Source organism: Schistocerca nitens, chromosome 2 (genome assembly GCF_023898315.1).
Source record: "Schistocerca nitens isolate TAMUIC-IGC-003100 chromosome 2, iqSchNite1.1, whole genome shotgun sequence".
Lineage (NCBI taxonomy): Eukaryota > Metazoa > Arthropoda > Insecta > Orthoptera > Acrididae > Schistocerca > Schistocerca nitens.
Window position 1 is genome coordinate 767,695,926 of NC_064615.1, and position 27,070 is coordinate 767,722,995.

The 27,070-nt window shown below is 40.7% G+C and overlaps 1 protein-coding gene across 1 annotated transcript in view; it reads left to right on the forward strand.

Annotated features, from left to right (window-relative positions):
* LOC126237005 (GRIP and coiled-coil domain-containing protein 2-like) overlaps positions 1–27,070 on the forward strand; it is a 323,096-nt gene that overhangs the window by 247,538 nt on the left and 48,488 nt on the right. Inside the window, exons 17-18 of the mRNA XM_049946730.1 lie at positions 2,896–3,102; positions 22,149–22,260. Of these exons, the coding sequence (XP_049802687.1) occupies positions 2,896–3,102; positions 22,149–22,260 (319 nt within the window). The remainder of the gene's footprint in view (positions 1–2,895; positions 3,103–22,148; positions 22,261–27,070) is intronic.

Sequence of the window (27,070 nt, forward strand, 5' to 3'; positions counted from 1 at the left end):
AACCATTGAACCTAGGATACTGTTGAGCATTTCTATGTGTACCGTATTTACTCGAATCTAAGCCGCACTTGAATCTAAGCCGCACCTGAAAAATGAGACTCTAAATCAAGGAAAAAAAATTTTCCCAAATCTAAGCCGCACCTGAAATTTGAGACTCGAAATTCAACGGGAGAGAAAAGTTTTAGGCCGCACCTCCAAATCGAAGCAGAGTTGGTCCATTGTAATGTGAGATACAATTTAGGTAGAATGAATGACGATACAGCTACAGTAGTTTGGTTCGAGTCGTAAGCTTAGCGGTTAAGCTTTGCCAGGTAGCCATTGCTATGCGCCAGGCGCTCCGTCCGTATTTATATGGGTACCCTTCCTTTTTCACGTGCTTCATCTGGTTTGATTTGATTGCTTATTTTTCTTTGATCTGATAAGTGCCGTTCTCTTTGTTATAGGTGTTTACATCACTCTAAGCTGAAGATGCATTACTGTACTGTGTCATGGATTGATGGTCGCATTCTGATGATGAGTGTTTATGGCCTGTCGCCGCTTGCGGCATGGCTTGCTTTTGTGCACGCTACCACCGCTTGCAATTAAAAAAAAGAGAGGAATCTTCTCATTAGCGAAACAATGGCAAGAGACTGCTATTTGTTGTTACTTAACTGCTGATTTCTTTGATAATGATCAACAAGAACCAAATAACAGATTGCGTATGGTAGAAGATGTTCTGAATGAGAGTTTAGCGAAAATTTTTCTCCGTTTGAAAATCTTTGCAGGCGACTCTTTAGTACATTACATTCTGCACAGAAATTAGAGTCATCTTAGATTTAAAAATCTAGTCAATTGCCATGCTTTATTTCTGACTGTATCACTATTCGGCATAAGAATAATACGAACATAAACATGACATGACATGTATATTCTTCCGTGTTTCCTGTTGTCTCACTCTAGTTTCGTATTTTATTAGGCAGACAGGATTTAAATGAGATAGCAGCAAATACGAAAGAATACATCGCAAAATGTTTATATTCATATTATTCTTATGGTGAAGAGAATACTGCATGTGATTGACAATTCATAAAAGTTCCCAGTAGCAACCATCTCTTCTCACAGGTAGGAAAAAATTCAGAACGTAGAGTTGGCCATATTGACAAACATCCCAAAGTCTTGCAAGTCGGATTTTAATAGTACATTGAAATGCTGCTAGCCTGCTACATTCGAAGATGAACAATATGGAATTTGTATTTACTTCGTTGGATAATGTATGAAAATGCAGTGGCTGAAACTCATGGCGGAGAAAAAAGCTCATCTTCCACTTTTTTTTTACTGACACAGAGGTTTTGGTGCCAGTATTTATCTTTGTGCCTTCAAAGCATGCCTTTGTAGCGCTACATATATTCGACGGCAGAAGTTAGTTGTGGCGGCACCTACCAACATTTTTCAGAACTTCCGCTTACTTTGCACTCGATTCTAAGCTGCAGGCGGTTTTTTGGATTACAAAAACCGGAAAAAAAGTGCTGCTTAAATTAGAGTAAATACGGTATCTATCGGCAGCACTTAAAGTTTGCATCTTGAAGAATAAGTAACGCCCAGCAATTCTAACTCATAATCCAATATGTTTACAGTTTGCTTACAAAGAAATCATTGGTTCTTGCCTTAGTTATGGATGAAATTGATTGGTTTGGTTTATCATACACTTCCTCAGGTCTCATAGTGAAAATTTTATAATAGATGACAGTAATTAGTTGACTTGTGTACTGACATTTTATCAGAAAATTCATGTATAGATGGTTGAAATCTCATTTTCTCTGAACCGAACTAGTTGCTCAAGCGTGCTCCATTCCCAAGAACTATCAGTTACATTTGCTGCAGACTGAAGAGATTAGTGAGTTTTACTTTGCTAAAATGCACTTTTCAGGACAGTTGTTTTGAGATTCTGTGTAAGTCATCACAATTATCAGTACTAAAAAAACAATCTCACTTTTTTCTTCACTTCTGTGATATCTTCGATGGTGTGTTTTTTCTTACCAAAATTGAAGTATTTTTCACCTGTTAGAACAGTTCTCTGTTGTCAGTAATGAATAACAGATATTCAGTGTGGTCAGAAACAGTCTGAAAAGCTTTTAAGGGCATTGCAGGGTAGATTGTGCCAAGAAATAATTATTAAGAAAAAAGTTTCATACATTGTGCCATTTCCAAGTTAACTAGCATTGAAGTTAAGCCAATCGGTCCACTGTGCATGCAGATTCAAGCAGCCCACCAGATATAGTTTGTGTCCATTGTTCTTACAGCATAGATGATAGCACAAAAAACCACACAGTCTTTGGCTCAGGTTTGACCCTGACTACCATCCCATGTCCAATTTTTGTATCACTCTCTCTTTCAGTTTTAGAAAACCAAATAAAGAGCATGGTTGTCAACACCATCTCTGGCAGGCTGCTTGGATTTGCATGTGTAATGGCCTAATTGGCTAACTGCAGTGCCAGTTAACTTGAAAGTAATGCAACATATTGAATTGCTTTTTTTAAAATTACTTCTTAGCACAGTCTTTCCAGCAACACCCGTACAAGTTTTTCATAATGTTTTTGACCATCCTGTATGAATATAAGAAAATACATTAAAGTGAAAGCACCACAGAACACACACTAATACAATGCCTGAGTTACCTGAACTTAGAACGATAGCTGGAAAATAAGATTACGAATTTGGCTCTGCATGTTAACACAGCCACAGAATCACATCCGTCGTACTCATGGAACGATGAGGTAGTGCACGTAAACAGAATGTAGTACTGCAGGAAAGGTACAATAACATGCTTATAAACATTCATAGCTTTAGAGAGAAATGTGTGTTCTCTGTTAATGTATACAGCTTTTAACTAAAGTAATAAATTCCTTTTTGTTGCAGAAACAAATTAAAGAACTGGAAGAGCGGCTAGCAGATGAAACTACTGCTATTAAACAACAATTAGAGAGGACTGAGGAGAAACTTAGGGTTACACATAAACCTGTTATTGAGGTACCAGAAAAACAATTGAAGAATGAAGCCAGCTCTTTCACAACAGTTACAAGCCAAAATATGGAAATTGCATTACTTGAAAGAGAGGAGTGTGAGGTAATTTTCAGTATCTCTTCATATTCAAAAATTAGCTGATAATTCAGAGTAACATTAGATATTGAACTAATGAAAGTTAAATAGGAAGCAGGTATAACAGTAGTAACAGGAATCTGCTTTTCATGGATTTATCATTCTGAAAATAGTTCTTTAAATATCATCATGTCCACAGCATCATTTTCAGAATTGATCTAGTGTTTGTGTATGGGGGGTGGGGGGAGTGTGCGCGCATGCATGCACACACGTGCACTTGTGTGTGCACTCCATACATTCTTAAGATCTTCACTTATTTCCAGTTAAATGCATTAAAGGATATTGGCGTAGCAAAACAAAATTCTGTGTTCCTGTTTTTATGAATTTGGGCGCTGATGACCACGCTGTTTTGCGCCCGTAAACCTCAAACACACACACAAAACAAAATTCAAATTTCAGCAAAAGGCTGTGTTAAAGAAAATAATAAATACATAGTCTATTGATGCTTGACATAGGTAAAATCATTGACATAGTGACAATTAATAGAGTAGAGAACAAATAAACACAAGTGTCTGCATAATTTCTGTAACACGCAACATTGTACTATATGTAATGCACAACATTGTACTATCAGTCACATTCATATCAGGGATGCGAGCATTGTAATGTTATGGACAGCATCTAGGATTGGCTCTCGAATAGACTGTATTGCTCCAGTCTTGCCTTGCCTGAGATGGCATGTGGCCACCCCATGCTGGCTCAGTTTCCATGCAAAAATGACGAAAATTAGTATTGACCAACCCAGCTCGGCCAGCAGGTGGTTCTTGTTGGATGGCGTATATAGCTGTAATTGAATGCACTGGCATGTGTGACTTACAGCAGCATCTGGAGAGTGCCTCCTCTTGCTGAATTTGCGAAGCTGGCAATAGGATTTGTTTGCTTGTGTACACTGCATGTTGTGATTTCTTCATCTCTTTCACTGCTCCTTGGAAAAAATATTAGTTATATATAAGATAAGATATGGATCCCAGTTCACGTGTAATTCTGTACCGTGAGTGTGATAGAGGCATGTTGTTTGATATAAGCATCTGCCTCACAATAAATTTCGAAAAATTACATTATTAACAGACATGGACAGTCCGTGACTGTAGCTTCGAGGGTAAGTCTATTTTTTATTATTAATATGCCATCTTCAGTCACAATTTTCCTGTTCATGCCCAATGTGTTTCAGAGCAACAATTCCATTTTTCGAGGATTGTATTCATGTTTATGGGCATTACACTTACTTAAGTTTCTCAACCTCATTTGTGCACAAAAGTATATTTTCTGCATCGTTGAAAATATCTAGTTGCACTTACACTTCAAACAATTTAATGTGTTTGTTCATAGATGTGCCTTAATTTGACTTAATGACTCCCAATAATTTCCAAATCTTTCCAAATTTTGGACATGGTTTTTGGATGTATGCAACATAGTTTCACATTTGAACAAGCAGCTAGTGTTCTTTTGGTGTGACTAATCTGTTTTGAAGTGTTTAAATCCAAATGTTATATCCAACCTAGTCAGTCACACTATTTGCCGATTACTGTTATAGAGTGTCTAATGTCTTCCAAGCTTGTGTTCCCAGTACCTGTAATCAGATGTTCAGTTCACTTTCATCTAAATGCTCTTGGGTAAGTCCTGTCACAAGTCAATTTTTTTTAAAGATTTCAGTCCAGTTTGGAACAACTATGAACAGTCCATGTAACTTATCACTTATAAATGTTAGTCTTGTAATGTTGTGAGAGATCCACAATAACACTGAATGTAGAACACAACAATATACTGTCTCGTAGGTGAGCGTACCATATGAGCAAGTAAACGTAAGTGAGGCTGTGGGCTCAATGCACTGAGGTTATATTGGGCTGTTGTACACACGGCACAGTATCGTCTGAAATGGTGCAGGTGCAGGCAGGTGCAACACCAACTCTCTGCGAGCGGCCATAAGGGAGCACTGCTGGTGATGGTGCTGTATCCATGTCCACATCTGGTCAGACACTTGGCAATAGAGGCAGCAGAGAAGATGGTGGTGATGGCGACAGGGACTGCGGAGATGGTGGTGTCCCAGCACTGTCTACACTGCCGAGCGGTGGCACCCAAAGCAAAGATGGCGCCAGAGCTGGAAGAGGTGTGGACCACATCACAGGGGCTGTCACAGATGGTGGAGGCAACCTTGGGGGCGAAGGGCTCTGTGGTGCACGGGCAGTTGTCTGTGGATGGAGCTGGTCATAGTGTCGTGACATGAGGGCATCAGAGGTGTGCGTGACACAAAGGCAGTGGCCTGTGCAACTACGCACAACATCTAGCATCTACTTAGAGTGCCAGCCAAACCCATAGGTCCAGACGGCAGATGTAATCGCTGCGGTGCAGGTCCAGTGCATGACCAAGTGTTGGCCAACCCACATGAAGCAGCGTACCGAGCTTGCAGCCAAAAACAGTTCTGCTGAGCTATGGTCGCCAACTGGAGTGGACCTATATGAACTCTGTATCCTATCAAGGGCTTCCTCGGGAGAAGAGAGATTTTTTTTAATCTGGGTTTTTAATATATGGACCAGCCGCCTGCCTCTCTGTTGGACTGGGAGTGAAAGGGAGGGACCATTACATGCTGGATGCCACTCTTTGTACAAATATAACAATATTATGAGGAGGAAAGTTGCTACTCACCATATAGCAGAGATGCTGAGTTGCAGATAGGCACAACAACAAGACTCTCACAATTATAGCTTTTGGCCGTTAAGACCTTCGTTAACAATATACACACACGGACACGGACACGTGCGCACGCTTGCAAACGCAATTCGCACCAACAATTGCAGTCTCAGACAACTGAAACCACATTGGCAGTGTGGCCAAAAGCTTTAATTGTGAGAGTCATTTTGTTGTGCCCATCTGCAACTCAGTATCTCCGCTATATGGTGAATAGCAATTTTCCTTCTCATAATATTGTTTCATTCCATCCTGGATTTTCTAGTGTTTGACTCTTTGCACAAAAATCTTCAGAATTGTGAGACACAAACTGTGGGCTGTTGTCTCGTAAGTGTATACAGAAATCCTTCTAAGGGGGAAAAAAATCTTTGAGAGGGCTGTGACTGCATCTGTCATGGACGGGCGACAGTTCACATAAGGAAATTTTGAGAAAGCCTCAACTACTAAAAGCCAAAAAGAGTTAAGGAACGAGCCTGCAAAATCAGCATGAATACATTCCCAGGGGTGCTGTTGTGGCAAGCCACAAAGAAAGAGAGGTCTGTAGTGCCACTTGGTGGGTGGCACGCTGTGGACAGGCTATTACAATGTGCTTGATGTCATTGTCAACGCCCAGCCAAAATATGTGTCGGTGGCCCAGCAATTTTGTATGAGGAACACCCCTACGGTCCAGTTGGAGAAGGTGCATAACGTCTTGCCGCAATGCTTACAGGATCACAACTCTTGGCACCTACTCTGCAGTAGCCAACTGTAACACCATCAAGAAGTGAGAGGCTGTGGCAGAGAGCTTAATAATTACACAAAGGATCCAATGCGTGGCCCGGCAGTTTATGTGGCCAACTGTGGTGAACAAATTGAAGAACCTGACATAAGAGAGGATCGACCGCAACAGTTAACGAAATCTGAGAACTGGTCATGGGAAAACCATCCACACTGATGCGAGCTTCGATGCCTAAATGGAAACATTGCAATCTTTGTGATCAGATACTGGATCGGACCAGTCAGCAATCGAGAAAATAGTGCGAATTAGCATGTTGTGCCGTGGATCAGAAATAAATGACATAGTTACAGAATGACAAAAACAGAGCGCAGCATTGCAGGTGATGGGCTATTTTGAAGAAAGAAACCAAAGGTTTGTGATCAATAATCAAATGAAACTTAAAACTATACAGGAAAATATGAAATTTTTTGATCACGTACACAATAGCGATGGGTTCTTTTTCTATTTGCAAGTAGCATTGTTGCAGCTGATTCAGAGCTTTGGAGCCTTGCACAGTAGGTTTTTCGGAACATTCTGCATATTTGTGCACGAGAATGGCCCCAAGGCCATACTTGGAGGTGTCTTTAGCCAAAACAAGATGTTGGCGTGGTTGGAAAGTAACAAAGTGAGGTGCCAGATGTAATTTGTACCATAATAGCGTAAAAGCACTCTCACAGGTGGGAAGCCAATGAAAAGGAATATCTTTATGTAAGCTAGTATGAAGTGCCTGGTCCAATGTGGCTGACCAGAAAGAAATTTATGGTAGTATGAAATCGTTCCGAGAAAGACTTGTGACACTCTGGCATTGGTAGGATGTTGCAAAGCTCTAATGGCATCAACATGCTGGCATAAAGGCTTGATGCCATCTTGTGGGACTTCAAAATGGAGAAAGACAATAGACGGCTGAAAAAATTGTGACTTGTCCAAGTTACATTTCAAACTGGCGGCCTGTAGCACAATGAATAAGGCAGGAAGGTGCCACAAATGTTCATCTGTTGAGGAATGTGAGAGCACAATGACATTCAGGTATTAATGCACCCTGGTACAGAGGCTGTGAGTTGCTCAAAATATTTTTGGAAAATGTCAGGGGTGCTAGCCATGCCAAATAGCAGGCACTGGCTTTGATGTAACCCGAAGAGGGTGTTTACTATGAGGAAACATTTGGAATCATCATCTAGAGGCAGTTGTAAGTATGCTTCTGACAGCTTTGAAATTAGTAGCACACCCTAAACCTTCCAGAACCAGGGAGAAATATTCTGAACATAGCACATCCAGTTGTTGGTATGGAACTTAATCCGTTACCATATGCGCTACATCAGAAATAAGAACCCAGAAATTTTGAAGACGTTGAACTCAAATAAGTTTTCAGTGTTGGTATCATCCACTGTTAGAAAGGTCAAAAGCCTAAAAACTGCTTTGTATACTTCAAAAGTAGAAAAACTGCCCCATTATGGAAATTTGCTGTTTGTTGTAACACACTGACCAACAAGAGACAGGGGATGGTGCCGGTAATCCAAGATCCACAGAGGTTTGAGAATTTAACAAAGTCATTGCTGCACCTCTACTTGGATTTTTAACATCTTGTCCCTCAGGCGTACTTCAATGTAGAGTTTGTTTGGGGTTACCCCATCACTTGGGGACACAGTTCACATCCATGTTCATGTCTGGTGGAGGAGGTTGAGAGTTGCACACAGACAAAATCTCTCTCTCTCTCTCTCTCTCTCTCTCTCTCTCTCTCTCTCTCTCTCTGCAATAATTACATGTCGCCAAACACTTAAGACACAAAACAAGAATGGCATGATGCAAGAGAAGCACACAGCCGTTGTTGTGACACTGACTGCTGCTACTGTTGAACGCAGCACTGCCCCGTTTGGTGTGGAGGCCAGGGTTGCACAGCTGTGACATTGTCTCCCTCTCCCATGAGCTAACTGTCAGTGGCTGAGGCAGCAACAGTGCATATTTCACACCACGCTTCTATCTGATTTCCTGCTGTCCTAGATACTTCAAAATAGTGAGCAGTGTGGAGAACAGCTGTGAGAAGGGGATTTTCACATTGTAAAGTGTGTTCTCGAACTTCTTATCACATGCCAGATGTGTTATAGCATCACGAACCATCAAATCAGCATATGACTCCCAGTAGGCCTCAGTAACAAACTAACAACAGCTGCTCAATCTCTATGCTACTGTTGGGACCACTTTTGACAATTGTAAGAGCTCAACAGGAGTAGCAATAATGTGAGTACATTTGCAATGACAATTACAGAGCAACTGACCCACTTCATCAAAAGAGAGACTCTCATGTTCCTGGAGAGGGGCTAACTAACACAAAAGGTGATAAACATGAAGAGAAATCCACGACAAAAACAAACCTTACACAAATTGGGGTCGGCAAATGCGAAAACTTGAAATACTGCAGAACCCGTTTTTTCATATGCGTCCCAGTGTTCTGCAGAATCATCATACAGAGAAAGCTGTGGAAATTGCCTTGGCAGTGGTGGATCCTGGCATATGAACAAGGCTGCCACACTGTTTAGTGCCGTGGCAAGAACCTGCTGCTGGTTGTTGAGAGCTCACTGTTGTTCAACAAGAGATTGAAGTACTTCTTCCACTGATGTGTTGGCTGTATATCGAACCTAAGAAACAACACAAGCAGCATAAAATATTGCACTTGTCGCAAAGTATGTTGTAATGTTCTACAGAAACACTATCAGAAGTAACACCAACCAAATTTTATTCTGCTTCCACATAAAGAGATCCACAACAACACTGAATGAAGTATACAACAGTACAAAGTTTCATAACTATAGAACACATCAATATGTAGTCTCATAGGTGAGCATACAATAAGCAAGTAAACGTAATTACAGCCGAGGGCCAGCCATGCCGGGCTTATATTGGGCTGTTGTGCACACAGCACAAAACTTTCTGCGCCTTCTGTCCATCGTGCACTGTTTAGTTACAACAGTCAGATTATTCATAATTTTCTGTGGCAGTTTTGAAATATTGCTTTAGGCACATCTGTGTGGTCATCAAGCACTGAAATCAGGAAAATTCAGGATTCACTGAGGTTGCCTACCTTCAGGTAATGAATCAAACTATGTAATTAAGTTTTTCTGAAAAATCAGCTAAATGAAAGCGTAGGGAATCTGAAATGGCTGTAATGCGGCAATAAATAAACTGATTTAACCAAACTATGTTCCCTACTTAAAATAATTTCACTGTTCCTGACCTTGACCTTATTGCAAACAAAACCATTGATAACCATCATTTACAAAAATTCATGCACCAGTTCAGACAGCAACTTCAACAGTTCTTGGTCTCCTACATATAGAAGAATCGTGAGGAAAGGCCCCAGAGAATATAATTCAAGGTACAGTATATGTACTGGCATCGGTTTCCATTGTTGAGCTGCTAGTATATCAGCATATGTTTGAACTCTTGTATGGCACATGATGTTATAGTTTACTGTCATCTATTTAATCCCTCTTGTGACTTCTGTATACTTATGATGAAAGGCTGTGAACTTCCAACAAATGGGATAAGATTTTACATTTGAACTTTCTTCCTAAAACTCAAAACTCTGTTTGAAGTTTTGCTACCCCTGTTAGTGCATATATCTAAAATTTATTTCATACAAAGCATTGCCACTGACGAGTATATCCACTATTTGCCCATTCATCTTGAATTTAACCTTGTCTACATAATTCTCAGCAAGCCAAAATTCATTAGAACGTGTTATTTTATAATGTTGTTCTTAATTCCAACACTGTAACAACTTAATAATAAAATTCTTCTGGGTACATGACCACATTCTCAATGGGGAAAATTCTGTAACATTTCAGCCAAAGTTGCAAATCCCATTCCTCGGGGAGTTTTGGGCTCACAGCTGAATGAGAAAATTTTTGGTTCTTATATAAGGAAGAAGAGGCTGTTGTCATAATGTGATACGGTATTGCGGGTGAGGAAGAGGTGGTGTTAGTCATCCTTCTACATCTACACTACATAAGCATTCTGCCAGGCACCGTATGGTCATTTCCTTTCCTGTTCCATTTGCAAATAGAGCAGTGGGAAATATGATTCATTGTCTTTACACGAAATGTACATTGGCAGCAGTAGAATCGTTCTGCAGTCAGCCTCAACTGTCTGTTCTCTAAATTTTCTCAACGGTGCTCCGCAGAAAGACTGTCTCTTCCCTCCAGTAATCCCCATTTGAGTTCCCGAAGAATCTCCATAATACTTGCATGTTGTTTGAACAAACCAGTAATAAATCTAGCAGCCCATTTCTGAACTGCTTCGATGTCTTCCTGTAATTCGACCTGCTGCAGATTCCAAACACTCAAAACAGTACTCAACAGTGGGTTGCAGTTGTGTTGTATATGTGATCTTCTTTACAGATGAGCCACACTTTCCCAAAATTCTCCCAATAAATCAAAGTTGACCATTCGCTTTTCCTACTTCTATCCTTACATGCTCTTTCCATTTCATATTGCTATGCAACATTACTACTAGATATTTAATTGACGTAACTGTGTCAGGCAGCACATCACTAATACTGGACTCAAGTATTATAGGTTTGATTTTCCTACTCATTTGTATCTTTTTTTCTACATTTAGAGCTACCCCACAACACCAACTAGAAATTTTCTCGTAGTCATCCTGTATCATTTTACACTCGCTCAATGCCGACACCTTCCCAAACACCAAACCATCATCAGCAAACAGCTGCAGATTGCTTCTTACTCTGGTGAGCAGATCATTTATGTATATAAAAAAATAAGAGCAGTCCTATCACACTTCCCTGGGGCACTGATGATACCCTTGTCTCTGATGAATACTTGCCTTTGAGGTCAATGTACTGGGTTTTGTTACTTAAGAAGTGTTCGAGCCACTCGTGTATCAGGGAACCTACTCCGTGTGTTTGTGCCTTCATAAACAGTTAGCTGTGTGGCACCATGTCAAATGCATTACGGAAGTATAGGAATGTGGAATCCGCCTGTTGCCCCTCATCCATAGTTCGCAGGACATCATGTGGGAGAAGGACAAGCTGACTGCAGCACGAATGAAGCTTACTAAAACTGGATGGAAGCTTTTCCCTTCAAGAGAATTTATCATATTCAAACTGAAAATATGTTCAAGGATTGTGCAGCAAACCAGTGTTAAGGATATTGGTCTGTAACTTTGGAGGTCCGTCATTTTACTCTTCTCATACAAAGGAGATGCATGCACTTTTTTCCAGTGGCTTGGGACTTTGCGCTGGATGAGAGGAGAGATTCATGATAAATGCAAGCTAAGTAAGGGTCCAGTGCTGTAGGGTACTGTTTGTAAAATCAAATTTGGATTTCCATCTGGATCTGGCACCTGCTTGCTTTCACCTCTTTCAGTTGTTTCTCTACACCAGGGATGCTTATTACTATATCCTCCATATGGGAGGTTGTGCGGTGATCAAACGACAGTATGTTTGTATGAGTCTCCTGTATGTACTGTTTCTTAAATAGAAATCTAAAACCACTTAGCGATTTTATTTAGGACCAGAATTCTCTCGGGCTCTCAGCAGGATATTTTGTAAGCTTCACACATCAATCTTTTTACAGACACATGAATTTCCATTAACTTTTGCTTGTAGTCATTTGCATGTTCTCTTTTGAACTGCGAATGCAACAGCCTTTCTCCTCAGCATTTTTCAAATTTCATTGTTAAACATGGTAGGTCTTTTCCAACCTTAATCCACTTACTCAGCATGTACTTCTCCAGAACATGTTTTACAATCTATTTAAACTTTGCCCATAATTCCTCTGCATCCATCATACTGGAACTAAATGGTGTCAGTTCATTGTGTAAGGAGGATGCATGATCTGGGTATTTCCGCTCTACTGACCATAGAGTTTCTTTTAATGAGTCAAAAACTGCCACAGCGGAATTGGGTGGCTGATAACAGCATCCAACAATTAACTTGATTTCATATAGACTTGTCATATGCAGCCAGACAACTTCACTGTCACACTCAAATTTGATCTCGATAGAGACAATATTATTGTCAGCTGCAATGAACACTCTCTCTGGTACAGCATCTAATCTGTCTTTTTGATGTGTGTTCCATAAGTCACTAAATATCACAGAGCTTTCTGTTTCGGGTTTCAGCCAGTTCATGGTCCAGAGAATAATTTGAACAAGAGAAGTTTCGTGGAAGACAATAAATTGGGGAACTTTATTACGAATACTTTGATAATCTACTTTCCAAATTTTGACAGTTTAAGTGTCTACTCTGAACATGGCCCAATGTTGTTGTCTGTGAGTCGTAGTGCTGTTTTCTTGGTATCTAGCACTGGCTGAGGCGCGCCAGTACTGTGTATTCATATAGCCATTGTGGTCTTCCATGCACCTGTGTGTGTGTATGAGTGTTGCTTCGCAGGAACTGCCTTTCGTGGTGCTGTTACTGCCGACAGCCAAGATGGCGGAAGTCTGCAACTGTCCTCTTTATTCATATTGGCGTAGTACTTGACTGTTCCTATTGAATCTCTAATCTTCGTCCTGAAAGTAAGAGGCTGTTTTGCCTGGAGGCGAGCTTTTCGAAATGCTATCTGTTTGCAACACTCCTTCCAGTTTTCTTCCCCTGTTGACCTGGTGAGTTGTCTCAGTTGGGTATATCTATCGTGTTCAGATATCCGTGTTCTCATTGGTCACCTCGTCTTGCCTACATACACTAATCCACACTCACATCTATTTAATAAACTCCAGCAGCATGTTGCTGTATCTTTCATGCCTATCATCATCAGTGTTCTGCCAAAAAGCAGGTTTTCACATGGTAGTTCTCCAGGCTGTCCGGTCTTCTGCCATCCTCTTCAGGTCTGCATAATTTCCTCTTCCCTTTGTCGTTTATCATATTTTATCTCATTCTTCCCCTCAGTCTTCTCCCACAAACCAATCCTTCCAAAGCATCTGCTAGCAAGCACTCCCTTCTCAATGAATGTCCCAACCAGTTCTTTTTCCTTTCTCTTACAACCTTCAGTAGACATCTTCTCCCACCAACCCTTTCCAATACTCTTCCATTACTCACTCTTTCCATCCAGCTTATTATCTCCATTCTCATCCACATCTCAAATGCTTCTAACCTTTTTTCATCCTCTCGTTTCAGCGTCCATGTTTCTGCCCCATATAGTGCCACACTCCAGACAAAACATTTGCCAAGCCTTTTCCTTAGACTTTTATCTAATTTTCCACATAAGAGTCTCCTCTTTCTTTTGAATACCTCCTTTGCTATGAAAATTCGAGTTTTCATCTCCTGGTGACATCTGAAGTCTTCAGTCATTTTGTTTCCAATATATTTAAATGCACTTACTTGGCTAATGGTAGATTGTCCTATTTTAATATTGGACAGTCTGTGTATTGTACTGATGACCATACTCTTTGGTTTTGCTGTGTTTATTTGCATCCCAATTCCACACAAGTTTCATTCAGATCTTTCAGCTTGTTATTCACTGTCCGCTCACTTCCTACCACTAATACCATGTCATCAGCAAATCTTACATAATCTATTCTCTTTCCACCAATACATATTCTTCTTTTCCCATCTAAGCCTTTTGCAATAATCCCTTCAAGGTATGCGTTAACCAACAGTGGGGAAAGGCAACAACCTTGTCCAACACATCGTCCAATGCTGCTTCCTCCTGCATTTCATTTGCAATCCTTATCCTTACTTTATGTTGTAAATAAAGATTCTGTATCAGTTGTCTCTCTTTCCAATCCACTCCTTTCCTCTTCAAAATATCCATCAGCTTGTTTCACTGAACTCCATCAAAAGCCTTTTCTAAATCTATAAAAACGGCAAAGATTTCTCTACCTTTTTCCACATATCTTTCCCCTATAGTTCTTAACAGCCCAATAGTATCTTGTATTCCTTTTCCTCTTCTAAATCCGAACTGCTCCTTTGCAATCCCTCTACCTAGATTGCCATACAGCCTTCTATTCAACACTCTCAGCAACACTTTAGCTGTATGAGAAATTAGACTTATGGTCCTATGCTCTTCACATTTGTTAGTGTTTCTCTTTTTCGCTATTCCAAGATGGTGAATTCCTTTCCATCTTCTGGCATATTGCTCCTCCTGAACCTTAATTTCGCTTTGTATTTCATCCCCCTTATACTGGCATTCAGTATATTCTTTCCATCTGTTCAAAACCTCCTGTGGTTCTTTCTGGAGTATGATCCACTCTTTCTACTTCCACGTTATTCCTCTTTCTTTTACGTTCAAAAACTATCTCACTAGCCAGTCTATACATCATTTCATACTTTCCCTCTTTCTCCATTTTCTCTATTTTGTCGCGTTTCTGTTTCATCCATTTTTCCCTTGCTTCCTCAGTTTCTCTTCTGAATTCATTATTCAGTTTCCTGTACCTCTTTTTTCCTTCTCCAGTTTCTACATTTTTCCACTTTCTCCGCTTTTCCATCTTTTTCAACATGTTTTCTGTTATCCATTCTTTCCTGGTACTTTGGGAATCTCTAATTCCTATTACTTCTTTGGCAGAGTCCATCAGTCCTTCCCTTATTTTTATCCATTTGTCATTAACACTTTCATCAACACTACCTCTTTCCCATTTTTCCATAAATCTGCTTTCCAAATCTGATGCCTTTCCTGCCTATTTGAGTCTTTCTATGTTTAGTCTTTCTTTTGATTTACCTCTCCATACTTTTTTCAACTTCACTTGTATTTCTCCCACTAGTAGGTTGTGGTTTGAATTTATATCCACTCCTGGATGAGCTTTGGCATTCTTCAAACAGTTCCTAAACCTTTTTTGTATCAGGATGTAGACCAATTGATATCTTTACCCATTCAAATTTGATATCCATGCGTAACGTCTGCTTTTGTGGTGTTAAAATTATGTGTTACCCCCTGCTAATGAATTTTCTTTACAGAAGCTAATTAGTCGTTCACCTCTCATTTCTTATTCCTCATCCAAGTTTTCCTACTGTATCGCCATCTCTTCCTTCACCCACCACTGCATTCCAGTCCCGCATGTTGATAATGTGGGCATTTCTATTTTCTCATAATATTCTTCCACTTCTACATCTCTATGCTGGCTGGTTGGCATATATACCTGTATTAACATCGTATCTTTTGAACTACCCTGCAGTCGTATCATCATCAGTCTTCCATCGATATATTGTACTTTCATTACCCTGTTTTTCAGCTTTTGCCGTACCAATATTCAATAAAATTTCATGCCTAGAATGTATTTTATTATTTTACTGCTTCAAACAATTGGCTTGATACCTGCTCGATGAAGAATTTTGCCCATACATTTAGTGACCCCTTGAATGTATGGTAGTAGGATGCCTTTTGTGCTTCCTTCTGCACCTTATTATTTTCTTCATCCTTTGTCATCATAGTTTTATGTGTCATCTATATCCCATAACCATTGGCTCCGAACTGGACTCGCATTCTGCCCGCGTCCGGCCATCCTGATTTAGGTTTTCCGTGATTTCCCTGAATTGCTCCAGGCAAATGCCGGGATGGTTCCTTTCAAAGGGCATGGCCGACTTCCTTCCCCGTCCTTCCCTAATCCAATGAGACCAATGACCTCGCTGTCTGGTCTCGTTCCCCAAAACAACCCAACCCATTAGCTCCAAATAACAGACATGAGGTTTTGTAGTTCAGCCTTCAGATGTTATGCATCGCTAATCCTGTGGCCCCTCTTGGTTAAACTGTGCAAGGCAGATTTCTTCTGCATAGTGTGATGGTGGGAGGAAGAGTATAGGTACAGGTCTGTGCACATGCACTTCCTATGTATTCTGTGGCTAAGTTTACCGTTAGGCTTCCATAAACTTCACCTTCGAGGAAAAGCAGAACCCCATTCTTTTCTGTCTGCGTAGTAAATTGGATTTTGCTGTGCTGCTAATTAAGATGTTGGGTAGTGGAAATTCTGTAGCTTTTCTTCTCCATGTGGTCAGATAACAAAGGCATCATCAACAAATAGGAACCAGCGTTCTGGGCATAACGGTGCGTACTGTCGTATTATTTCTTTAAATGCTTTCATCAAGATGTTTGCTGCAAGAGGCAAGAGAGGGGAGCCTATAGAGATCAGCAGACGAATATCTGAACATGAAAGATATATCCAACGGAGACAACACACCAAATCAGTGGTGGCAGAACACCAGGATGAGTGTGGCAAACAGATACACACATCAAACAAAGTTTTGCATCACCCTAGTTCCCAGAACTCCTGAAGATAGACATTGACTGTGGGTATTGTATCACAGACACTGTCTGTTTGGCTGTTCAGAGATGTCACTAAACCCACCCAAAGATGTAAACAACCATGCATGAGCAGCACATGTTCATGTTAAACGGAGGGGGTCTGACAGCTGATCAGTTCCAGTCATTCCACCAGGAAGGAGGTACATGGCTCATGTTGTCTGTAGGTCAGCCATGCCTAGTTGGTCAGTACTGCGGTTCGATTGAGTCCGCATTATTACTTTGTGCCAGAAAGGGCTCTCAACAAGGGGAGTGTCCAGGCATCTCGGCGTGAACCAAAGCAATGTTGTTCGGACATGGAGGAGATACAGAGAGACAGGAACTGTCGATGACATTCTTCACTCAGGCCACCCAAGGGCTACTACTGCAGTGGAAGACGGCTACCTACAGATTATGGTTTGGAGGAACCCTGACAGCAACACCACCATGTTGAGTAATGCTTTTCATGCAGCCACAGGACATGTGTTACGACTCAAACTGTGCGAAATAGGCTGCATGATGCCCAACTTCACTTCCGATGTCTCTGGCGAGGTCCATCTTTGCAACCATGACACCATGCAGTGCTGTGCAGGTGGGCCCAGCAACATGCCGAACGGACCACTCAGGATTGGCATCACACTCTCTTCACCAATGAGTGTCACATATGCCTTCAACCAGACAATCGTCAGAGACGTGTTTGGAGGCAACCCGGTCAGGCTGAATGCTTTAGACACACTGTCCAGCGAGTGCAGCAAGTGGGGGTTCCCTGCTGTTTTGTAGTGGCATTATGTGGGGCCGACGTACGCTGCTGGTGGTCATGGGAGGCACCATAACGGCTGTACAGTATGTGAATGCCATCTTCCGATCATATCGGCAGCAAACTGGTGCGGCATTCGTCTTTGTGGATGACAATTCATGCCCCCATCATGCACATCTTGTGAATGACTTCCTTCAGAATAATGACATCACTCGACTAGAGTGGCCAGCATGTTCTGCAGACAAGAACCCTATCGAACATTCCTGGGATAGATTGAAAAGGGCTATTTGTGGACGACATGACCCACCAACCACTCGGAGAGATCTATGCTGAATTGCCATTGAGGAGTGGGACAATCTGGACCAACAGTGCCTTGATGAACTTGTGAATAGTATGCCATGATGAATACAGGCACACATCAGTGCAAGAGGACGTGCTACTGGTTATTAGAGGTACTGGTGTGTACAGCAATCTGGACCACCACCTCTGAAGATCTCACTGTATGGTGGTATAGCATGCAGTATGTGGTTTTCATGAGCTATAAAAAGGGCAGAAATGATGTTTATGTCGATCTATATTCCACTTTTCTGTACAGGTTCTGGAACTCTCAGAACCGAGGGTGATGCAAAACTTTTTTATGTGTGTAGAATTTCTAGAAGCTCACATACTGGCAAAACAGCATCTTATCTTCAGATGGAAGATTTGAGAGGTTTTTGAAATTGCCAAGTGATCCACCAGTATGAGTAGACGGGGTGGGTGCAGACTTCTGGCATCTTGGTTGCCAGCAGTAATAGCACCACAGAATTGCAATTCACCTGAAGCAACACACACAGGCATGCAGGAGTCCACAGCGGCCACAACTACACAGAGTACGGCACACCTCACCCGGCACTAGGCAGCAAGGTTGGTTGGTTTTTGGGGGAAGAGACCAAACAGTGAGGTCATCGGATTAGGGAAGGAAGTCGGCCATGCCCTTTCAGAGGAACCATCCCGGCATTTGCCTGGAGCGATTTAGGGAAATCATGGAAAACCTAAATCAGGATGGCCGGACGCGGGATTGAACCGTCGTCCTCCCGAATGAGAGTCCAGTGTGCTAACCACTGCGCCACCTCGCTCGGTCCTAGGCAGCAAGAAAACAGTGCTACATCAGAACTCTCACCCGTTTCTCATTCACCTGTCTCGACCAGTGGAAACAGTTAAGCAAACATGAATCAAGATTGTCTATTTTCATCAATGTTATTAAAAGAATAGACTCACCATATAAAAGAGACGCTGAGTCACAGGTAGGTACAACAAAAAGCCTGTCACTGTCAAACAAAGCTTTCGACCCAAAAGGCCTATGTCAGTATGTCAAAAATAGATAACAGGCACACACACACAAACACACACACACACACACACACACACACACACACACACACACACACACACTACCATAGTCTCTGGCTGCCAAGGCCAGACTGCAAGCAGCTGTGCGTGATGGAAGTGCTGCTTGTGGGAGCATACAGGGTCAAGGTGGGGAGAGGGTAGGGCAGCTAGGTGCAGTTGGGAGGTTAGACACAGGGGAGGGGTGGCAACGGAAAAGTAGAGAAGTAAAAAGACTGTGGGTTTGTTGGTAGATAGGCCGTGCGGTTGAAGGCGCTGCAGTCTGGAACCGCAAGACCGCTACGGTCGCGGGTTCGAGTCCTGCCTCGGGCATGGATGTTTGTGATGTCCTTAGGTTAGTTAGGTTTAACTAGTTCTAAGTTCTAGGGGACTAGTGACCTCAGCAGTTGAGTCCCATAGTGCTCAGAGCCATTTGAATTTTTTGGTAGATAAGAGGCTGTATAGTGCTGGAATGGGAAAATGGAATGGGTAGATGGGTAAGGACAATGATTAACAAACGATGAGGCCAAGAGAGATATGGAAATGTAGCATATATTGTACGAAGAATTCCCATCTGAGCACTTTAGAGAAACTGCTGTGCAGTTTAGAGAAACTGGTGTTGGTGGGAAGGACCCAGATGGCACAGGCTCTGAAGCAGTCATTGAAATGAAGAAAATTGTGTTGGGCAGCGTGTCCAACTGTTTCTTGGCCACAGTGTGTTGGTGGCCATTCAAGTGGACAACTAGCTTGATGGCTGTCATGCCCACATAAATTGTAGCACAGTGGTTGTAGCTTAGCTTGTAGATCACTTGACTGGTTTCACAGGCAACCCTGCCTTTGATGCGTCACAAGCATCACTTGTTCCATCAAAGAAAGGCATGGCTGCCTGTGAAACCTGTCATGTGATCTACAAGCTAAGCTGCAACCACTGTGCTGCATTCTACGTGGACATGGCAGCCAGGAATGGCCAAGGAACAGCTTAACCACCCAGTTGCTGAACATGCTGCCCAACACAATGTTCTTCATTTCAGTGACTGCTTCAGAATCTGTACCATCTGCATCCTTCCCACCAACACCAGTTTCTCTAAACTGCACAGCAGTTTCTCTAAATTGCACTGATGGGAATTCTCCATACAATATATACTACGTTCCCATAATCCTCCTGACCTCAATCTTTGTTAATCATTGTCATTACCCATCTATCCCCTTTCCTTTTCCCATTCCAGTAGTACGCAGTCTCTGTTCTACCAACACACCCACAGTCTTTTTACTTCTCTACTTTTCCGTTGCCACCCCTCCCCTTTGTCTAACCTCCCAATTGCACCTAGCTGCCCTACCCTCTCCCCATCTCATTCTTGTATATTCTGACCAGCAGAACTTTACCATCCCCCACCCCTACGCTGCTGGCCCTCCCCTACCTGCCCCAGCCTCCTCCTTACCTGCACTACCCAATTGCTTTTCCATCATACACTGCTTCTCATAATCTGGCCTTGGCAGCCAGAGATTGCTAATGTGTGTGTGAGTTGCATTTGTGTGAGTGTCTGTGCATATGTTATTTATTCTGATGAAGGTGTGTTTGGCCGAAAGCTTTGTTTGACAGTCTTTTTTGTTGTGCCTATCAGCCACTCAGCATCTCTGCTATATGGTGAGTAGCTACTATCCTTTTCTAATGCAATTGACTGTAATGTTATGCCACTTGTAAATATTTCCCTGATGTTTTTAAAATTGCTAAAATTTGGGTTAGTCAGTTGATTTTTGGCATCACAGATTGTATTTTTATCATTGCCGTGATATTTGTAGATTTTGTCAAGTGTATTGTTTCCAGACTCTTTCCTTTTTAAATTCATCTCTCCTGTGGGGATTCATTATCAGTTTATTCTCTGATTTTATAATAATTAAACTGCCTTCATTTCTTATCTCTACCACATTATGTCATTAGATCTATCCCTAATTTCACTATTACCAAATGACAACTACTTCCATCAAGCTGCTTATCTGCATGCTGGTAGAAGATAAATAATACAAAATGACATAAACTGAAAGCTGCAGTAAAACTGAAGACATCATGCACAGCCACACACTACACAATATGCACATGATCTGTTTCAAAGTGTGAACAGCTTGCAAACAAAACTGGGGCGATCGTTATAAATTTTGAAACATGATTTTGGAACTTTCATATTCTGATTTACTTGTATCACAATTTACAATGCATTGGTTGGTGTATGTAGTGACTGCACAAGTGTCACTGCCTGATATAGAAAATAACAGCAGTGACCTGTCTTTGGAGCCATGCAGCAGCTCAGTGTCAGGAATGGACCTGGCATCACTTTTGACAGTCTCGCCTTCTGAGGCATCTGTAGCAGAATGCTTAGCCAAACTTGATTATAGAATGTTCACAACCGAAGTCTTAACAAAAGTGCTCTCAGAGATGTTGCTCAGAAATGATATTCCAAAAGTGCTCTGCTGAGATGCAACTAATTTTTCACTGGGTATATCTGATCATGATAGGCTTCTCCCCCCCCTCCAGAGAAAATGTTTGTCATAAGGTACTGATCTATCAGATGACTTTGCCATCTCTCAAAAACGCTCCTAAATTCTAAGTATATCTTTCAGCAACACTTAATGTACATTAAAATGTTTTTAACTCAGTCCTAACTTGTATGGACACAGGAAAGAGTTTTACAATGCTGCTTTGCACAAAATGTCAGTTTTATATATGGATAATCAATTCTGTGCTGCACGAACACTTATATTTCGTTTCCTGCATTTTGTTCCCAATAAGTATTGATACTGAAGTGTCCACTTAACTTTTCCATATAACTGTGTTCTACTAGAATATGTCCTGCACTTCTTTATGATGAGATTCCTGGCTGTCACGAAAACACTTAGCCATATAAGTACAATAATATAGTTATTGTATCTCAAAATAATATTCATGAGATATGGATGCAATGAATACTATTATCCTGTATTATTTTCATCAGCTCCAATTTCTTTGAAATTTTGTATTTTTATGTAATTATTTTGATTGTGAAACAAGAAATCAAATTAGTGGTATTGAATAAAAAATAATATATGTAAAAAATATAGACAAATATAGAAAATATAGCCTCATTACTCATGATTTGAACTATCTGTTGTATTAATATGCACTTGATTGAATTACAAATATTTTTGAAAATAACATACATTAATACTGCTTGTTTGCTTGTAAAACAAGGGTTCAGAAAACGCGGATTCTATGTCACCGCATCTTAGCAGTGCTAGAGACCTGCCTAAAGAACCTGTACCTCTGGAAAGGCTGTTGGAGTCTCCAGTTGATGTAGATGGCTGTGAGTAACATAATTTTTTCTAATAATATGGTGTATAGGCTTATAAATTATGTTTGAAGATATTCAGTATAGTAATTGTTAGAAATTGCAAGGGTGAAAAAGAAGAAGGAAACAGGAAAAGAAAGGAATCATCCATTTCTAATTCTAAGTTTTTCGTCACTGAGATTTAAAGGCAGAAGCTCTTTTAGACCCATAGATCAGATATAAATACACAGTGTACGAAAAGAAATATAAAGAAAAAACATAGAGCTGGAAATTATCATTATATCAGAATAAAATGCAGGCATTCATTGCACAAATTATTTTGTGTGTGTGTGAAATTATGCTCAGATGTGTTTCTTTAAGATCAAGTATTCCATCATTTTTTGAGAGTGTAACCGAGATGTCATTACCTCTTGAACGTTTCCTCTACAGTGTAATGTGCTTTAAAAATCTTGTAGGTGACTCACCCTGAGAATGGCTGAAAGGTTGGCAGCTGAAATATGGGTATAAGAGTTGATAAGATCCCAGATGCACTCCCAAAAAATGATGGAATATACATGAGGTATTTGAAAGATATTTGAAGATTCTATGAAAGGATTAAAAACATAAAAACTGCTGTGTCATTTTAGATATCAACTGCATCTAGTGCTATGTGCTTGATATCCCATGCATTTCTTTTTTCCTAGTTCCATATGAAGATGGAACCTCTCATTTTGAAAAGCTCACAACACTTGTGACTGTTCCTTTCCACTTTTCTCATGTGTATTTCAGACTAGTCAACTCTCCAAATTAACTGTGTTTCTGCATTATTCAGTTCCTCCTACTAACATAACATGTATTTCACATATAACTGGATCAGTCAGTGAGCTCCACAGTAATGTTTACATCTCTTGATTTTGTGCCCTGAGTTAGTAACCTGCTTAATCCACAATGAAAGTTCACCATTCTCGTTAGGCAAATATCAGAAATGAAAGCAGCATTGACATGCTCTAGGAAAGTCCAAAGGACAGTTAACATTCAAAATATGTATGAACGATTGTGTAGCTAATGTTAGTAGCTTTCTGAAACTGATTGTGGATGGTACAGCTGTAGACAGTAAGGTCACTTAAAGAACTATCACAGAAATCCATGTGAATGTACAGATGATGCAATTCTGACAGTTGACATGAATAAATGGTGTGCATTGTGTGGATATAGTGAAAATGGGCTCACCATTGATTGTTTCACATCGGTAGGATTGCTGTTTAGGGGTTAGCATTTTTTTATATTGTTGCAAAGGTTCTAGGTTTGTTCCCAGCTGCTGATTAGGCTTTGAATAAAAGTCATCAGCTGTGGTGTTCGAAGACGTTGTGTATAAGAAATCACCCAAAGTCTGTCAATAGCCATGTCAAAAGAGGGCAGAACAGCAGATAGAGATGCAGAGCACCCTCTTACTACTCATGTGGAAAACCAGCCCTAAACATGGAAGTATTAGCACAATGATCAATGGCATGAGGCTGTAGAAAGCTGTGGAAACCAAAATTATCCTCAGGAAATGTGCCCCATAATTGAACAAGTGTCATGATGATCTTTTCATCTCTCCATTTGCAAAATATTCTATTTAAAAAAATCATGATTTGTGCAATTACAAACTACCAGTTTCGATCTGACAAAATACCCTCCTTAGGTATAAAATGACATACAGTACACGTGTCAAATCATTATCACTTGTGTAGAGCCATCCATCAATTTTTATACTTCTGTAAGGTTTTTTGGGGTCATGTAAGTGAAGGTTACTAGGTCATAGACAAATCAAAATCAGTACATTGTTTACAGGATTATAGGCTAGAAAATTTGTAAACAATTGTGGAAAAATAAACATTACAGAGAGAAATTCTCGACTACTGCAAGAGACTCTTGTGCAGAATAAAAGGAGTGTGTCACGAGAAGATTACATAGAAGATTCTTTAGGTTCTGTGCAGAATAGGAGTACTGTGCCAGTGCAAAAACTTGCAACTTTGATTTGAACACTTGGGGTTTATCGCTTAATTTTTCAGCTCTGGTAGAAGCCTATCAAAAATGAAACCTGCTGAATAGTGCACACCTTTCTCAACAGTGCTTAAAGAAGTGTTACCCAAGAACAGCCTATTTTTCTATTGGATGTTCACTGTATGAATGTTGCAGTTTCTTCTGAATGAGTCAGTATTGTCAACAACAAATCTCGGATTGGAATATATGTACAGGGATAGCAGAGAGGCAGCTGGACAACACCCCCACAAATTTCACAAACTGAACCGCAGATTAGTATGACCCCTATTTCGTGGGCTGAGAATATTCTCGGTGAGTCCACAGGCTTGCCCCAGAATACATCACCATACGAGGTAGAAAGTGAAAGTAAGCAAAAGAAACAAGTCTTCTTATTTTAATTTCAGTGACAGTGGAGATAATTCCTTAGTGAAGATGGAAGCATACAGTTTCTGCAGATCATCATGAACATGATAACTTCCAACTAGCCTTCCACCTACCTTCAGTTCTAAGAACTTAAAATGGTTGATGTACTGGTATGATGTGAAAATAAAATCCCTCTTCTACAGCAGTTACATGTCAGAAACTACATTTTGTTGCAGATAAACAGTAATATGTTCTCTGGAAATCCAAATGCTGAAGTTTACTGACTATCCTATTAGTTACAAGCACTGCTTACCCACACAACCACCGTCTCTGGCCACTGCAGTGAAATGTCGGCTTTGTCAGATGGAAGCAGCAGTCTGAGGTTAGCGGTGGGGGTTGAGGAGACATGGGAGAGGGCAGGGGGTAGCAGGGCACAGAGCAAGGAGCAAGGATGGAGGAAGCTGTAATCTGCAGGGTGGGGACAGGGCAGGGCAGCACTACTAGGTGCAGTGGGGGAGGGGGGGGGGGAGTACAGAAAAGGAAAAAGACTAGTGGATGAGTTGGCAGAGAAGAAGGCTGTGTAGTATTGGAATGAGAGCAGGGATGCGAATAGGTAGGTAGAGGAAAGGGACTAGCGAAGGTTGAGGCCGGGGGGTTACAGGATTGTGACATTTGCCAGTGCACCCAGTAGCCTTTTTTTCTCCTTTGTACTTATCTCGATTTCCACTCTCCTCCCATACCAAACCTCCTGATTGCACCAAGCAACTGTAACCTGTAACTGTAACAAATATTTAGGAACCAGATTTTAAACTGTAAGACATTTCCAGTGGCAGATGTGGACTCTGACCACAATTTATTGATTATGAACTGTAGATTAAAACTGAAGAAACTGCAGAAAGGTAGGAATTCAAGGAGGTGGGACCTGACTGAAAGAATCAGAGGTTGCAGAGAGTTTCAGAAGGAAGATTAGGGAACAATTGACAAGAAAAGGGGAAAGGAATACAGTAAAAGAAGTGTTAGAACATTGAGAGATGAAGTAGTGAAGGCAGCAGATGATCAAGTAGGTAAAAAGACAAGAACTAATAGAAATCCTTGGGTACCACAAAAGATATTGAATTTAATTTATGAAAGGAGAAAATATAAAAATACAGTAAAAGAAGCTGGCAAAAAGGTATAGAAATGTCTCAAAAATGATATTGACAGAAAGAGCAAAATGGCTAAGCGGGAATGGCTAGAGGACAGATGTAAGAATGTAGAAGCATATGATATCACTAGAGGTGAGGTACATGCTGTCTACAGGAAAATTAAAGAGACCTTCGGAGAAAAAAGAACCCCCTGTATGAATACCAAGAACCTGGATGGAAAATCAGTCCTAAGCAAAGAAGGAAAAGCAGAAAGATGGAAGGAGTATATAAGAGTGCCTATACAGGCGCGAAGTACTTGAGTTCAATATTATGGAAATGGAAGAGGACATAGATGGAGATGAGATGGAAGACATGATACTGCATGAAGAATTTGGCACAGCACTGAAAGACCTAAGACGAAGCAAGGCCCTGGGAGTAGACAACATTCTGTTAGAACTCCTGATAGCGTTGGAAGAGCCAGCCGTGACAGAACTCTTCCATCTGGTGAGCAAGGTGTATAAGGCTTCAAGAAGAATATAATAATTCAAAATCCAAAGAAAGCAGGTGCTGACAGGTGTTAAAATTACCGAACTATCAGTTTCATATGTCTCGGTTGCAAAATACTAATCACGAATTCGTTACAGACGAAAGGAAAAATTGGTAGAAGCTGACTTCGGGGAAGATCGGTTTGGATTGTGTAGAAATGTAGGAAAACGTGAGACAATACTGATCCTATGACTTACCTTAGTATATAGGTTAAGGAAAGGCAAACCTACATTTCTAGCATTTGTATACTTACAGAAAGCTTTTGACTATGTTGACTGGAATACTCGCTTTCAAATTCTGAAGGTGGCAGGTATCAAATATAGGGAGCAAAAGGCTATTTACAATTTGTACAGAAACCAGATGGCAGTTACAAGAGTCAAAGGCCATGAAAGAGAAACAGTGGTTGAAAAGGTAGTGAGTCATGATTGTAGTTTATTCCCGGTGGTATTCAGTTTGTATATCGAATAATCTGTAAATGAAACAAAAGAAACGTTTGGAGTAGGAGTTAAAGTCCAGGGAGAAGAAATAAAAACTTTGAGGTTTGCCAGTGACATTGTTTTTCTGTCAAAGACAGCAAAGGACTTGGAAAAGCAGTTGAACGGAATAGAAAGTGTCTTGAAAGGAGGTTATAAGATGAACACCAAGAAAAGCAAAATGAGGATAATGATTAGATTAGATTGATTAGTTTTACTTTCATTCCAATTGATCCGTAGTGAGGAGGTCCTCCAGGATGTGGAACATGTCAGAAAAACAATAATACATGACAAATATTTACAACTAAAACGAAT